The 16,215-nt window shown below is 57.4% G+C and overlaps 2 protein-coding genes across 2 annotated transcripts in view; one reads left to right on the top strand and one right to left on the bottom strand.

The window, feature by feature from the left end:
• EML1 (EMAP like 1) overlaps nt 1-16,215 on the bottom strand; it is a 669,910-nt gene that overhangs the window by 164,520 nt on the left and 489,175 nt on the right. The gene's annotated exons all lie outside the window — the stretch shown is intronic.
• BEGAIN (brain enriched guanylate kinase associated) overlaps nt 1-16,215 on the top strand; it is a 33,868-nt gene that overhangs the window by 7,054 nt on the left and 10,599 nt on the right. Inside the window, 1 exon segment of the mRNA XM_049769811.1 lies at nt 6,036-6,064. Within this exon segment, the coding sequence (XP_049625768.1) occupies nt 6,036-6,064 (29 nt within the window).

Below are 16,215 nucleotides of genomic sequence, written 5' to 3'. Positions count from 1 at the left end.
TCCTGCTTTCCATCCAGTGCCCCCAGCTCAACCTTTGCCTGAAAAGCACTTTCTAAGCCCGAAGCCAAACTCCATTGAGTGGGAATCAATTTTAGGGGCAGGAGGCCCCCCACCTCATCCTGTCTGGATCGATAGGGTAGGCGGGAGTGGAGACAGGCATCCCTCAGCTGCAGGAGGGCTCAGTGCTAGTGCTTTAGGACCCACTAAACAGGATGCTCTCTGGGGCGGCTTCCTGGCCCTGCTCCCCGCTGGGGCCCAGAGCCCCAGGCTTTGGGGAGGCCACACTAGGGCAACCAGGCCATGGGCAGGAGGCCAGGTCACCCTTCTCCAGGTTCCTGGATGAGGTCACAGCACAGGTGTTGGACCCCCGCACACTGGAAGCTTTTAGGGGGCCTTGTGACCGCAGCCCCGAGGCTGCCTTTAAGAAGCACTTCAGGGGAGCCACTGAAGCAGGGAAGACCCTCCACATCCAGTCCCCAGCTGCCCCACCAGGCCACAAGCAGAGGGGCAGGTGGGGCTGAGGAAGTCAGTGCGGTCTCCGTCTAGCCCAGCTGCCTCCTCCTGGGAGCCTACCCGCCTGGGTGAGTCACTGCCCCAATCTGTGCCCCACTGGTAATGGTCAGTATTTTGGGGTTCTGTTTCCCTGCCCACTCCATCCAACCTGCCAGGTCTCCTCCCTCCTCACAGTCCTTTCCCTCTCTGTGGCTTGGGCTTTGAGGCCATACCTGTCTGTTGTTCAGGGCTTACTCCTGCTCTGTTGCTCTGGTATCACCTCTGTCGGTGCTCGGAATCATTTGAGATTCTGGAATGAAACCCGGTTCGGCTGTGTGCAGGCCAAACGCCCTCCTTGGTTTTTTTGTTTGTTTGTTCTGTTTTGTTTGTGTGTTTATTTTTATTTTATTTTATTTTGGCTTTTGGCTTTTTGGGTCACACCCGGCAGTGCTCAGGAGTTACTTCTGGCTCTACAGCTCAGAAATCGCCCCCTGGCAGGCACAGGGGGACTATATGGGCACGCTGGATTCAAACCATGGTCCTTCTGCATTGTGCTGTGGCTCTGGTCTTTCCTAGAATCCTTGCCCCCCCCCCCTAACAAGAAAGGCCCCCTGAGGGTGACTAAGCCTGGGGTCTGGGAGTGACCGTCACAAACTTCCCCACTTGCTCACTCCCTTTAAATGTGGGGTGCTGAGATACTTTCACCCAAACCTGGGAAGTGAGCTTGGGGTGGTTCAGTGCCAGATACTTGGGTGCTAAGTCTATGGTTCCATCTACCCCAGGGAGAAAGACAGACAAGTGGACAAACAAATGGGTGGACAGCCCTGATGAATGGACATATAGACAGGCAGACAGATGGGTGGACAGACAGGTGGGTGGACAGACAGATGGTCAGATGAATGGGCCGATGGATGAAGAGAGGCCAACGGACAGATAAATGGGTGGACAGCTTAGATGGATAGACAGATAGACGGGTGGAGAGACAGACAGGTGAGCAGACAGGTAGATGAACAGACAGATGGACAAATGAATGTACTGATGAAGAGAGACAGGCGGACAGACAAATGGGTGGACAGCTCAGATGGATGGACAGACAGGTGGACAGATGGTAGATGGACAGACAGATAGACAGATGAATAGACTGATAGATGGAGAGGCAACGGGCAGACAGGCAGACACACAGGTTCATCTGTGGGGCTTGTGTAGTGGGTTGGCTGACCTTGCTCTGACTGTCTGAAGCATCCCCCTGAGGGCAGCTCAGGGGAAAATTTGGGTGCTTGCCATGTATTCTGGGTGTGTGAGCATAACCCCAGTGTGTCTCCTGAGCCAGCCTGTCACCAGTCTCCAGATGGCAGAGGGAATACTGGGGGCTCTGGGAGCAAATGGGATCAGTGGGAGTCCCCAGCCTGCCCAGCCCCTGTGAGTCTCCCTGGGAATTCTGGGAATTCTGAGCCCCAATGACCCCCCAACTTTGCTGTGACCCCAGGTGGACCCCAACTCTAGGCTTTGGCTCAGGGAATTGGTGAGCTTGGACCCCAGTTATTTGTCCCGTGGGTCTCTGCAGGCCTTTCCCAGGGTGCCCTGAAATTAAGTTCAGGGGGATCCAGTCTCAGATCCATCCACCTCCTGAAGCTCTTTGGGGCTCAGCTGCCAGGGTCAGTCATGGGGGCACAAAGTCCTCCAGCAGAGGAGGAGCTGCTAGCTTATAGGAGAGGGGTAGCTGAGGTGAAATGGTACCTGTGGGGTGACTCAGCTCCTGGGGCAGAGCCCAAATGGGAGTGAGGATGGCGCTGCCCCTTGTATGATGGGTGGGCCTATGCCCATGAGGGGTTATAGGACAGATTAGTCCTGTGGGGTCTGAGGAGACAGATCCGCATCTGTGGGTCTGGGGGCCACCCAGGGGATGCTGATATGTGGGTGACCTGTTCTCTATCCTTGGCCCAGGTACCTGGGGTCTCATGTACCCAATGGGGTTCAGGTTTCTAGGGGATATTTAGGTGCCCCTGGGCACTTAGATACCAGGTACCCAAGGGGACCCATTACTGTAGGTGCTCAGTACCCATAAGCAGTGAGTGTATGAAGAAGCTCTGGACCATGAGGCAAGGTAGGGGGTCCAGACCAGGCGGTAGAGAACAGGGTTCTGGGGCTAAAACTACAACCCATCTTTTGGTGGCATAGTACAGGGGCACTTGCTTCCTGCACCCCTATAGTCCCCAGAGAGTCTCACCAGGAATGTGACCTCTGAACACCACTAGGTGTGGCCCCCAAACCAGCTGCCAGGATGACCCCACTGTGCCAGCAATGGCCAAAGAGAACGAATGCCCAGCATGGGGGCCCCCCGGAGGAGGGGACATTTCCAACAGGAGTCAGAAAAGGGAGGCACCAGCACCTAGCCAAAGCCTTCCTGGCAGAGGGAGGGGGCAGCAAAGGCCCTGGGACAGTAGCAAGAGCCCAATCGTCCGTGGGGACTCAGTCTATTCGGGGGACAGTCAATATCCACATCCCTTCCTGGGCCTCTTGAGAAGCTACCACCACTCATCCTCATGGGTTCCTGTCATACTGGGGTCTCAACCCCCAGTTCAGTCTGTGGGGTCATGTCTGCACCTCTGTTTGTCTAACTGGCTCTGAAAAGAGGAAGCAGGAAGCATGGCAAGGGAGCCCCTGAGAGCTGCAGCTGAAGTCCCCCCAAGAATGAGCAGAAGGCCACATGTGCCCTGGAACCCCAGCTGGGAGTGGGATGGGCCAGATCTGGGCCAGCAGGAAGCCTAGGTCATCTTGGGGCAGCTACGAGGTGAGCTGGAGTGTATGAGAGGGGCTTGGCTGAGGGGCAGTACCTGAAGGGTCCCAGGGGATGGCCAGACTGCCATCCCCCCTGCACCAGGATAGTTGGGGCTTTTTCTTCTGCATGCAGGAACCTGAACCTCTAAGATCTCGTTCTTGGGCCCTCTCTGGCTCCTGCTTGATGGAGACCCTGGTATGGTGCCCCCCAGAATCCCCCAATTTCTCGCTTTATGCTGCACAGACCAGTCTTGACTTCATAGATGGTGCTCCCAAGGTGCCCCAAGAGTCAGCATTGGGAAGTGAAGCTCTGCCCACTTGGAATATGAAGGTCTCCCCCAGAGGGTCCTCATCCCTGAATCCACACCTGCCTCCCCACTATGCCTTGTGTGAGCTAACTGCAGGACAACAGGCACCCCCTCACTGTCCCAGGTACACAACTGATGTGAAGGCTGGGTCTCCAAGAAGGACTGCCCTGGAGGAGGTGACTGCACTCCTGCTGCACAGAGGTTACCCACAAGGGTCCTGGGTCCTGAGAGAAATGGAAATGGAGATGGGGGAGACCTGGGAGTTAAAGGGAGGAGCCACTGAGATGCTAAGGGGGGATGCATGGGGGGGGGAGGAGCTGAGTCCCTCCCAATCCCCTGTCCAGCCTTTCCCCAGACCCTGCGACTAGGCAGGTCAAGAGTTTGTTTCCCAGGCCTGAAAGAGATTTCACTGCCGGCGTTTGCCTTGGCAAGCAGCCGATCCAGGAACCAAAGGTGGTTGGTTCTGAATCCCGGTGTCCCCATATGGTCCCCCGTGCCTGCCAGGAGCATATTTCTGAGCAGACAGGCCAGGAGTAACCCCTGAGCACCACCGGGTGTGACCCAAAACAAAAAACAAAAAAACAAACAAAACAAAAAAAGAGTTGTTTCCGGGGGTGATATCCCCAGCTAGATCTCTCAGAAGAGTAGAGATAGTCACCATCACATAATTAACGCTTGGGTTTTTTTTTTTCAATTAAAGTTTAATACGTTCGTATTAATTTTAGACAAAATGCCTGTGAGTGACAGTGTCGGAGGCGCCAGGCGGTGCAGGGGGGTGTGGCCCCGCCTTTGGGTGGCAAAGGCCTCTGAGAGAGGCGGTGAGGGCCAGCGGGGCTTTGCGACAGGGCGGGGGTGCCCATTTTCTGCAGGGAAGGATGCGGGGCCAGCTCGGGACCTTCCAGATCTCCTGGGGGCTCCTCTTCACTTGCGCTCCCGGGACCCCTGGGGGATGCTCCTTAGCTGGGTTGCAGGGTCGGGAACCTGCCTGGCTGGGGCTCACCCAGGCGGTCGGCCTTCACCCCGATGTGCTGGGGAGGCCCGTGGGGTGCTGGGGGGGCGCCCAGAGAAGGACCGGACTCCCGTGCCAGCAGCTCCGGCCTCGGCGCACACCGGGCCAGGAAGTCCCTGCGTTTATTAAGCGCCTGCTGTTATGCTGAGATCGAGCGCCGCCCAACCTGGGCCATGGGGGCGCAGGCTAGGTGGGCCGGGGGTTCCGGGGTCGGGGTGCAGCGCCTCATGTCGGGGTGAAAGGGGTTCAGGCGAGGGGACAAGCCTGTGGTCGCCGCTGCCAACTTGAGAGTGTTGGGGACCGCGCGCGACGCACAAGCCGACTCCTGGGGGGACCTTAATTTCTTGTTGGTTCCTCTCCCCAAAACCGGCCCGTTCGCGGCCCCTGGAGCCGGCGCCCTCGGGGGGGCCCCAGCCTAGTTTGCAGGTGAGGAAACTGAGGCCGGGCGAGTGGGTCTCGCTTCGGGCCACCCCGGCAGACCTCCGGGCCTGCCAGCCTGAGAGCTCAGTTCGCTCAAGGCCCGCGAGGTTCCCTCCGGCTGCGCCCTGGGCCGGCGGGGCGGTGCGGGCGGCGGCGTGGGGCCCGGCCCGGAGCGGGGCGCGCTCCCGGCGGACGCGGCGGCGGCGCCGCCGGCCCCGGGATGGGCAGTCACCAGTCTTCGCAGGTGTGTGGCACGGTGCGGTGCCCTTTGGGGTTCGGGCACGGGAGGAGCGCGGGGCGGGCGCGCAAGCCCCCGGGAGGGGAGCGGCGGCTAGGGCGCACGGGGAGCCCGGCCCGCGCGCCCCCAGCGCGGCGCAGGAAGAGTGTGGGTCCGGGCGAGGGTCTGGCTGGGGGGCGGGGGAAGGGGGGCTGCGGGGCCGCGCGGGGAGGGTCCCCCCCGGCCGCGCGCAGGCGGCTCTGCGCAAGCCCGGGAGGGAGAGCCCCGCGGGCGCGTCGGGCGCGTAGGGGTTAATCCCGCGGGCCCGGGAGGGGAGCAGCAGGCCCCGAGCCCCGGTGGCGGGGTCCGCAGGCGGGCCGGGGTTGGGGGACGAGGTCCCCGAGGGTCTCCTCGCCTGGGAAGGCCGCCGGGATTCCCCCCACCCATCCCCCAGCAGGGCGAACCTTCTGGGCTCGCAGGTTCGGCGGTTCCAGGCGCCACTTGCAGCGCGGGGCTGCAAGTGTTAAGGCGCGGGGCGGGCGGGGCAGAGTGGGGGGCAGGCGCGGGGGGGGCCCCGGCCCCCGGGGAGGAATGTGGGGGACCGGTGGGGTCCCCCTCCAGCTCCGCGCCCCGGCCCGGCCCCGCCTGGCCCGGGCCCCGGGAGGGGCGTAAACTCGGCCGGCGGCCGGCCCGGCTTCACCTGTTACTCGGGGATCGCGGGGCTCCCCCCCGGCCCGGCTCTGCCAGGCCCGGCCCGGCCCCGTGGGGGTTGCGCCCCGCCACTGACCCCCTTTCGTTTGCTCCCTCGCAGGCCTCAGCCGCGGACATGGAGAAACTCAGGTGAGTGCAGCGCGCTCCCGCCGCGCCGTGCGCGGGGTCCCCCAGGGTCGGGGTGCCGGGCGCGTGGGGTTCCCGGGTGCTGTGCGTTGAGTGCGCGCAGTCACATCGCGGGGAAACGGGGTGTCCGCCCGTGCCTCGCGTTCCCCCAACTCCGGGCGCTCTCCACGGACGGTCCCCCGGGACCCACCCGCGGTATCCGCTCCACGCGTTACGCATGGGGGACCCCACCCCAAGTCCCCAGCCTGCCAGTCCCGGGGTTCGCAGCTTTCAAGTTTTCGCCTCGCCCTCGTGGGGGCAGGGAAGGGGAATGGAGTTCCGCGCCTGCTGCCGCGTCTTGGAGCCCATTTTGGGGATCCCCGGACGCCTTCTGGGGCGCGTGCCCATCCCTCCCGCGCTGGTCCTGCCCTGCGGGGCGCAACTTGGAGTACTGGGGCACCCCTCGCGGCTCCCTTTAGGGCTGCAGATTCGCGCTGGGCTGGTTGGCACCCAGTCTCCCCTGGACCCTCCTTCATCCCTGGGAACCCCCTCGAAGTGTTTTCCTTCCTGGAGTGACTGAGGCCCAGAGAGGCAGGCCCGGCCCGGAGTGTCTCCTGCTGCCCCGCATGTGTCTAAACCCACCGAAGGCCTCAGTGCAGGTGCGCCCCTCCTTCCAGGGAGAGGGACCCCAGTTCCTCACCACCACCCCCCCCCCCACCGGACAGGTCCCAGAGCCAGAGCTGGGTCTGTGCCTGGGAAGCACCTGCCTGAGTTCCCCAAGGTCCCTGTTGGGGAGACCTCCAAACTCAGGGGTCAGCTGGATTCCCCCCAAGTTTTTCCAGGGACTGGGAGGAGGCACAGAGATGCCAGGTCCGAGCTCTGACCTCTGACCACACCCCTCCCACACCAGAGAAACTTCAGGGAGGCTCAGCTGGGACTAGAGGAAAATGGAGTTACGGGAGGTGCTCCTGTGGAGCTCCTCTTTCTCTTTTCCTCCCCGACACTCCATCACAACACTTCAAGTTTGGGGGGTTCAGCTGGGATGTCCCTGTCTGATCTGCTCTTTTGAGAGGCTTTAACATTGGGTGCAGTGGCACCAGAGCAACTGAGTCACTCAGCCAGAGCAACAGTTCTGAACCAGGGAGGAAAGTGGATTTGGGTGGGCTTGAGAAGGACCCAAAAATAGCACATATCAGCACCCAGTATTGGGGTCCTCTTACTCACCCTGGTTCCCTTCCCCAGGTGTCCATGTAACCATATACCCAGCCTACTTGGGATTTGTCCCTGCATCTCTCGAGAGGGTAGGGTGGGGGCCCCCCATACCCGCTCTGTGCCTCAGTTTCCTTCCCCTGCAGGGTGTTTCAAACCCCTGCCTCACAGGGTGGATCAGGAGATGTAGAGGTGCCCTAGGGAGTCGACAGCCTTACCTGAGAACTGGACTCCCAAGAAGCAGGACAGCCCACCACAATGGGTCCTGCCTGGGGCATCCAGAGGGGTGGCCCCTTGCTCCTATCAGGTGCAGTTTCTGCCCATGACCCCCCATGATGGGGTCTAGCTCTCTTGCTCATCCTGCTGCAACCCCCCTCCCCACAGGCCACACCGCGCGCGTGGGCACACAACACACACACACCACACACACACACATTGCCTGTCTCCTCCTGCAAGAATGCCCCATTGCCTATTAACTTTGCTTCATGACTCTCATGCTCCTCACCACGCCCCCTCACACAGACACACACACACTGATAGTTTCTTCCCAACTGGACCTCTAGAGCCAGCTCATAGGTCTATCAGGGAAGACTTTCTGCAGGAAGGGACCCTGAAGCCAAAGCTTGAAGGATAAAATATTCTAGGAGGATCAAGAGAGCAGGGAGAGGGATGAAGAACCGGGCCCTGAGGAAGCAGAATGTTCAGATAGTCTGGGGTGATGGGAAGCTGGGATGTCCTTCTTTTGGTTTTGAGGCCTCCCCCGGCGGTGCTTAGGGGTTCCTCCTGGCTCTGCACTGTGGAATCACTCCTGACAGGCTCCAGGGACTCTATGGGATGCTGGGGATCAAACCCAGATCAGCACCTGCAAGGCAAACACCACACCCCATGGCCCCTAGAAGCAGCCCCCTGGGTCTTCTGTCTCATGCTGTTCCTCAGCCAGCAACCACTGAGCTCTCCAGCCTCCAACTGTTTGGGAAACTTCCTGGGGTGTGCAGGTGTTTGTAACTATTTGCACCCCCAGGTGGTGCTGATGCCCCCCCTCCCACCTCCACTGGCCCCCTACTGCCTTGAGCCTGGACCCAGAAGGTCCCAGGACACTCAGGTCCAGTCAGTCCTTCACACCAGACACAGGGTATACAGAGCCAAACAGGGAGAGATGAGGGGGGCTGCTGCCTCAGACACAGGTACCCTGGAGAGTCCCCTGAGCTCCATCAGGAGGGAGCCCTGAGCACAGTCGGGTGAGGCCCCCAAACAAACAAGGTCTGAATGGTGTCAGTGCCACTCTCACCCCACCCCTGCCAATCATCCCCTCCCCTCACTCCCCATCCCTCAATCCTCTCTGCCCTGCCCCTTGGCTCCTGACCCCTGACCTTTGTGATGAACTGCGAGCTGCAAATCTGAGCCCAGCCTGGGCTTTAGGGACCTCAGAGACAATGTTGGGGGGTGAGGATGGGGGCAACATTTGCAGAAGGATTGGTCAGAGCCTGTGGGCTTGGGGGCCTCTTGTGTGGGGACTGAGGACCAGTTGTTTCGCTGGGCGGGGTGCATCCCTGCCAGACCTGTCCACTCTCCCTAGGACCTTCGCCCGCCATGTTGTGTCCTGGGAGTCCCTAGGCACCTCAGCTCTGTGGCTCAGGATGCTGTTTCTGGTGCTGCCCACCACACCCCAGGTGATTGGCCCAGGGGCCCCCATGTGGTGACTATGTTGGTTTGGTGCCGCTGTCTTCCAGGCCTGGCCCTCTCCTGATTCCAGGGTGTCAGAGGTCCCGGGGTCTCTCCCCAGCCAGCAGATTCTGGGGCCTGCGGATGCATGAGGGGGCTGTGGGTCCCCAGGGCCCTGCCTTCTAGTGCTCAAGGCTCCTGGGCTGAGTGGCTGGAAACATGCACTGTCTGTCCCCCTGACCCCCACATTGCTGTTTCTTAGAGCCAGGTAGGACAGCAGGGAGGGGGTCGGCACAATCACTGTCCACAAGGGTCTAGAGGGTCGTGGACTCATGAACGTGCCTGGCTCAAGCCCACTTGGGAGCGGGATGGGGGGGCCTCTAGTATCCCCCTTCCCTGTGCCCTCATCCCAGCAGGAGAGAGGACCCTGGGCTATTTCTCCTCTGATTGGCCTGCCTCCTCCCTCTGATTCTCCTGAGTGTGATCTTGCCTCCTCCCTCTGATTTCTCCTGTGAACGGCTTGTTCTCCCTCTGATTTTTCCTGTGTACATCCTGCCCTTCTCTTTCCTGTGATCCTGCTCCTGACATCCTGCCTCCTTGTGATTCCTGTGAATGGCCTGCTTCTCCCTCTGGTTTCTCCCCCTGAGACTCTCTAGAGTAGACCCATAAGGACCCCCCAGGCATGCTGTCCTCTTCTCCTGCCCTGATTCATCTCTCTGTCCAGTCTCCTCCTTCAGCTCAGACTTAAGCATAACTCTAGCTCTGAGTGTCCCTGGACCAGGCCTACCCTCTCGGACCCTCAGTCACTGCCTCTGCTTGGGCTTGGCCGGAGCACCACACAGTGCTCAGAGGTCCTTCGTTCATTGGCCCTGGTTGTACCTCACTCATTGTCAGCACCTCAGTTGTGGTCAGTACCTCAGTTGTAGTCAATATTTCAGCTGTGGTCAATACTTCAGCTATGATCAGTACCTCAGGTCATTGTCAGTACCTCAATCATGGTTAGTACCTCAGCCATGGTTAGTACTTCAGCTGTGATCAGTACCTCAACCGTGGTTAGTACTTCAGCTGTGGTCAGTACCTCAGTCATGGTCAGTACCTCAGATGTGATCAGTACCTCAGTTTTAGTCAGTACCTCAGTCGTGGTCAGTGCCTCAGTTGTGATCAGTACCTCAGCCCTGGTTAGTACTTCAGCTGTGGTCAGTACCTTAGTTGTGATCAGTAACTCAGTCATGGTTAGTACCTCAGTTGTAGCAGTATCTCAGTCGTAGCCAGTACCTCAGTTGTAATCAGCCATGGTTAGTACTTCAGCTGTGGTCAGTACCTCAATCATGGTGAGTACCTCAGCCATGGTCAGTATTCAGCCCTGATCAGCACTTGAGTTGTGATCAGTACCTCAATCATGGTCAGTACGTCAGTTGTGATCAGTACCTCAGTCATGGTCAGTACGTCAGTTGTGATCAGTACCTCAGTCATGGTCAGTACCTCAGCTTTGATCAATACTTCAGCTATGGTCATTACTTCAGTTGTAATTAGTAACTCAGCCATGGTCTATACCTCGGTCCTGGTCAGTACTTCAGCTGTGGTCAGTACCTCAGTCATGGTCAGTACCTTTTTTTTCCTGTGGATGCAAGGCTGCACAGGCAGGGCTTACAATACCTGGGGATTGGTCCCACTCAGGGAAATATGAGCGAGCTCCTTTCCTTTTGTGTTCTTTCCTTGGTCCTAGTCTGTGATTTTCAATTGATATATTTTTAAAATTCATATTTAAAGTGATTGTTAATATTTAGATTAATGACTACTCAGTACCTTAGTTGTGATCAGTACCTCAGTCATGGTCAGTATCTCGGCCCTGGTCAGTACCTCAGCTGTGATCAGTACCTCAGTTGTGACCAGTACCTCAGCTGTGGTCAGTACCTCAGCCCTGGTCAGTACCTCATCTGTGGTCAGTACCTCGGCCCTGGTCAGTACCTTAGTTGTGATTGTACTCCAGCTACGGTCAGTACCTCAGTTGTGATTAATACCTTGGTTGTTGTCAGTACCTCAGTTATGGTCAGTACCTCAGTTTTGGTCAGTTCCTCAGCATGGTAGGTACCTTGGCCCTGGTCAGTACCTTAGTTGTGATCTGTACCTCAGTCATGGTCAGTACCTTAATTGTGATTGTACTCCAGCCATGTCAGTAACTCAGCCATGGTCAGTACTTCAGCTGTGATCAGTACCTCAGTTATGTCAATACCTCAGTTTTGATCAGTACTTCAATCTTGGTCAGTACCTCAGTTGTGATCAGTACCTGAGCCATGGTCAGTACTTCAGCCTGGTCAGTACTTCAGCTGTAGTCACTACTTCAGTCATTGTCAGTACCTTAGCTGTGATTGTACCTCAACCATGGTCAGTACCTCAGTTGTGATCAATACCTTGGTCGTTGTCAGTATCTCAGTCATGGTCAGTACTTCAGTTTTAATCAGTACTTCAGTTGTGTGCAGTACCTCAGATGTGATCAGTACCTAAGCCATAGTCAGTAGTACCTTAGTCATGATCAGTACCTCAGTTGTGATTAGTACCTCAGCCATGGTCTCTACATAAGTTGTGATCAGTACCTCAGTTGTAGTCAGTACGTCAGTCATGGTCAGTATCTCAGTGGTGATCAGTGTCTCTATCCTGGTCAGTGCCTTAGTCATGATCAGTACCTCAACCATGGTCAGTACCTCAGCTATCAGTACTTTAGCTATGGTCAGTATCTCAGTCATGGTCAGTACCTCAGTTGTGATCAGTGCCTCTACATGGTCAGTACCTCAATCATGCTCAGTACCTCAGTCATGCTCAGTAAGTCTCAGCCATGGTCACTCTGTCAGTTGTGCTTAGTACCTCAGCCATGGTCAGTTCCTCAGTCATGGTCAGTACCTCATTTGTGGTCTGTAAAATAAAAATAATAAATATAATATCCACGAGTTGGGTGAGATGGTCCCAGGCACCATGTTTCTAGCCCCTCAAGCCAACGCATCTGATGAAGCAAGGTAGCAGCAGAGAAATAATACACCAAGTCAATGAGTTAGTTTCATTGGAGTTAGTCTGCTTTTTGCCTCATGGCCTTTCGCTGCCATGTGCAACCTGTGCATTGTGCTGCCTATCTGCCATGTGCTCTTTCTCCCTTTCCCAAAGTCAGACTCTGCTCTATTATCCAGAGCCCCACCCAACAGGTTGGGGGAGGTCCTATAATCAAGGTGGGCTCTTACATACCAAAAGAAGAGGTTAGGGTAAAGGGAAGTTGGGGGAAGGGTTACAGTGGTCAGTACCTCAGCCATGCTCAGTACCTCCAGTATGGTCATCACCTCAGTTGTGGTCAGTACCTGTCATTGGCAATACCTCACATGCTCAGAACCTTAGCTGTGGTCAGTATCTCAGCCATGGTCAGTACCTCAGCCATGGCTGGATGTCACCTCCCAGGCCCTTTCCCAGTCATTGGCAGGAAAGGAGGACTCAGGGACCATGGTTGGCATCCCTGGTTAGGGTTAGAGTTGAGAGAAATTGAGTGGAAGGGGGCTGGGCCCTGCTGACCCTTGACTGCCCACTTCTAAGGTGCTGGTGCCCATTGTGCCAGGTCATAGAGGAAGTGTCAGTGTCATCCCTCCCTGTGCCCCATTTACTCACTGACCATGGGGACCCATGTTGGAGCAAAATTAAAGTTCTTTTAGTGGCAAGGGGATATTTCTATGGCTGACTTGGGAGAGATGGAGATGGGGGTTTAGGGTCATGCCTGCCCCTGTTGGGCCTCTGATGGCTGGCTCAGGAAGCAGCACCCCAGAGTCCTGGCAGAACAGTGAGGCCCAGGACTGGGCACCAGCAGGAAGTTTTGGGGTCCTGGGGAGCCCCATGTCCTCTGTCTCTCACCCCCATGTGTTCCCTGAGCTTTTTGGTGTCACTGAGGAAACCCCAGGGACAAGCCAGTCAAGCCCGTGATGCTTATGGGGCTCCGAGAGCTCTTATGATGGGGAAATCTGAGGCCTGAGGAACTGTCTCCTGGACTAGGGTTGAGCTCAGCCCCACACACAGTCCTGGGGAGTGCAGGGTGCTCCAAGAGGAGGAGCAGGCAAGCAGGACCACACCTGATAAGGGGTTAAGAGAGCAGAGATGGGATGGGGCCCAGCCCTCCACAGCCTGGGGACCTCGTTGGGCTGCAGGCAGCCTTTGAAAATGAACTGAGCTGGAGCAATAGCACAGTGAAGAGGTGTTTACCTGGCCAACCCAGGTTCGATTCCTGGCATCCTAGAGGGCCCCCCCATCCCCCCAAGCCAGGAGCGACTTCTGAGCGCATAGCCAGGAGTAACACCTGAGCACCAAACAGGTGTGGCCCAAAAACCAAAAAAATAAAATAAAATAAAATAAAATAGATGGAGGCCCCCCCCCCCGAGCACCACCTCCTGAGAAAAGAGCCAGGAGTACTCCCTGAGCACCACCAGGTGTGGTCCCTAAGCAAAAAAAAAAAAAAAAAAAGATTGTGAGCTCAGAATTTCAGGAATTCAGATTCCCCTGTGCTCAAAAGGGGGTGAGACTGGGGTAGTGGGGACTTGGCGGATGAGGCCATAGAAAGGCTCATCCCTATTCTGGGGTCCCAGAGCTGACCGGGGGTGCTCCTTACAGAATGAGGCCAGTGGCCATCACCCACACTCTGGAGTGCACTCTGCCTGTGGCCCCAGGCTCCAGAATAAACCCCAGTCCACATGCTCACCCACAGTCCAGCCATGTTCCCCTCCCCATAGGCACCCCATGACCCAGATGCTGGCACCTCCTCCAGGGAATCCCCTTCTTCCCCACCTCCCTGAGAAGCAGTGCTGAACTTGGAAACGAAAAGCAGGTCTGCAGTGATTCCAAGCACACGGCACTGGGCCTCTCACTGGTCCAAAGTTTCCAGCTGCCCCCATCACATCCTTTGGGTGTGAAGGTTTGGCCCTTGTCATCTATGTCCTTGTATCCCACCCATGAATCCGAGGCAGGGCAGGAGGTGCCTTGCTGGGCTCTTCTGAGACTCATGTATGAGTCCACTTATGGGGTTCCCAACACCCCTTCCCCTATCAGTCTTCAACACCAGATCCGGCAGCAGAGGCTAGAACTCAACGGGACCGGTGGACACAGGCCCTGTCTTGGGGTGAGGTCCAGGCCCCTCAGACACAAGGGGGTGTTGAGGGAGGAGCCTCTGAGAAGCTTCAATCCCAGCAGCTGAGGGCCCTGCAAAGAACCTGGGGCAGGAACCCCTGAGGAAGCCCTTCCTCTACTGCAGTGCTTCTCAGTTATTTTGTCATACCCCCCCAGGAAGAAGAAAACATTTTTCGCGTCTCCCGAGTGACTGTAAATAGTATCTTTATTAAAAAAAAAAAAACTTTAACCTATAAAACAAAAATATATAAGAATAATTTGGTCTGGATTAATGGCTACAATGAGCACATTTTGCAATGCATAGCTTTTCGAAGTGGAGTGTGAAGCAGGACACAGCAACTCTCAGCTCCAGAGACATACAGAGACATAAACACGGGGCTTAGCTTGTTATGACAGTGTTTGCCCCCCTTAACGGAGCCTCGTGCCCCCCACTGGGGGGCGCGCTCCACTATTTGAGGAGCACTGCTCTACTGGGTGTTGGAGACAGCTGTGTTTTGGGAGCTGGAGGCAGAGGGGTGACATGACACACTTCCCAAGAACCCCTCTGGCTGGGGCTGAGAAGTTCCAGTCTGTGCAGCACCTGGGAGAGATTTCAAGGCCTTAGGGAGCCCCTAGAGGCAGTATGAGGGGTGTGGAGCTGACCTGGGGGGGGGGCAGAAGACATTGAGGGGTCTCTGCAGAGTCCCCAACTTGGGGGCTGATCAGCATAGGGTGGGCACACCAGTACAGGGATGAGGTTCTTATAGAGTGACAGTCTCTGTGGGGTGAGTGAGCTCAGAGGACAGAGCTGGGAGGCCAAGCCCCAGTAATGTGGCATTAGGGGCTGGGCCCCTTTCTGGAAAGGAGGCTCAAGTCTTCCCCAGGCTAGAGATACCATCATGTCACCATGTACTCAGTCTCGGACCAGGATGAGAATAAGGTGCAACCTCTGAACCCAAAGGTGCCCCTCTGTATCATGGGCTGCGACAGGAGTAGTCAAGGGGTTCTTGCCCAAGAGGAGGACAGGGAGGGCTTCCTAGAGGAGATGGTGTTCCTAATGGGGGGGGGGGGGGGTAGGGGGGGCGGATGTGCAGAGACCCAAGCACAGTTGACTGTCTCTATGCTCCAGATCTGCTATGCCCCTGCCATGGGGGGCTGCTGCCCACTCCCTGAAATAGGTGCCACCTTGGATAGGGTCTGCAGGAACTTGGCTGTAGTGGTACTACCAAGGATGAGTTCAGGATGCTAAGCTGCAGTGGTGTCACCAAGGATGGGGCCAGGTGTGCCAGGCTGCAGACCCTGAGATGGGACAAGGAAAGGCCCACACTGGGCTCGAAGCTCTGTCTGGACTGTGCAGGAGGCACACTGGCAGGAGGTGGGCTAGTCATGCATGAGGTGGGCATGACCTACCAGGCTGTGGGTGGGGTCAGCCAAGGGCAGGAGGGTCAGGCAGGAGGTGGGTGGGTCCTACCAGGATGTGGGTGGAGTCATGTAGGCAGTGGATGGAGTCAGGTGGGTGGGCAGAGGCAGGCAGGGTTGAGTGGAGTTCAGGTAAGGAATATGAGAAATAGGGCAGAGAGTGGGTGAAGTCTGGCAGGGTGGTCAGAGCCAGCCTTGCTGCCTGGTTCCCTGGCCTGGGAAGCACCGAGGGAGTCCCCTGTTGGCTTAGGCAGGTGAGCCTGCATGGTTGGGGCCTTAGGCCAGCACTCACTGTCCCTCCCCAGCTTACACTTATGTTCACACAAGCATATGCATGCACAAATGCTTGCTGCACACACAGGCGTGTCCACACCTACACACACCCACGCAGGACCCGCCTGGTGGGTGGCTCCAGTTCTCAGGATCCAGCCCTGGGCCCACACTGGCTGAGGTCCTGGGAGCCACTGGAGCCTCCATGGGACAAGGACCAGGGAATGATCTCCAGGCAGGAGCATTTGTCCAGTGTATGCCGCCGCCCCTCCCCTCCCCCACAGCACTGCCCTGGTTTTCCTGCCTGGGAGAAATGCCCTGGTTGGGAAAGTTGGGGCACAGTCATGCCCCTCACTGGCCTGGCAGGAAAGAGGGAAGTCTGGGAAGACTTTGGCAGCACCCACTGCACCCATAAGAGGATGTAACAACCTGATGCACAGGCCAGAGCACAAAACGCCCCTTTCTGAGCCCTGCATCCCTCTGGTTGG

The sequence above is a fragment of the Suncus etruscus genome, chromosome 3 (assembly GCF_024139225.1).
Source record: "Suncus etruscus isolate mSunEtr1 chromosome 3, mSunEtr1.pri.cur, whole genome shotgun sequence".
Lineage (NCBI taxonomy): Eukaryota > Metazoa > Chordata > Mammalia > Eulipotyphla > Soricidae > Suncus > Suncus etruscus.
This window is presented reverse-complemented; position numbering and strand designations above follow the sequence as displayed.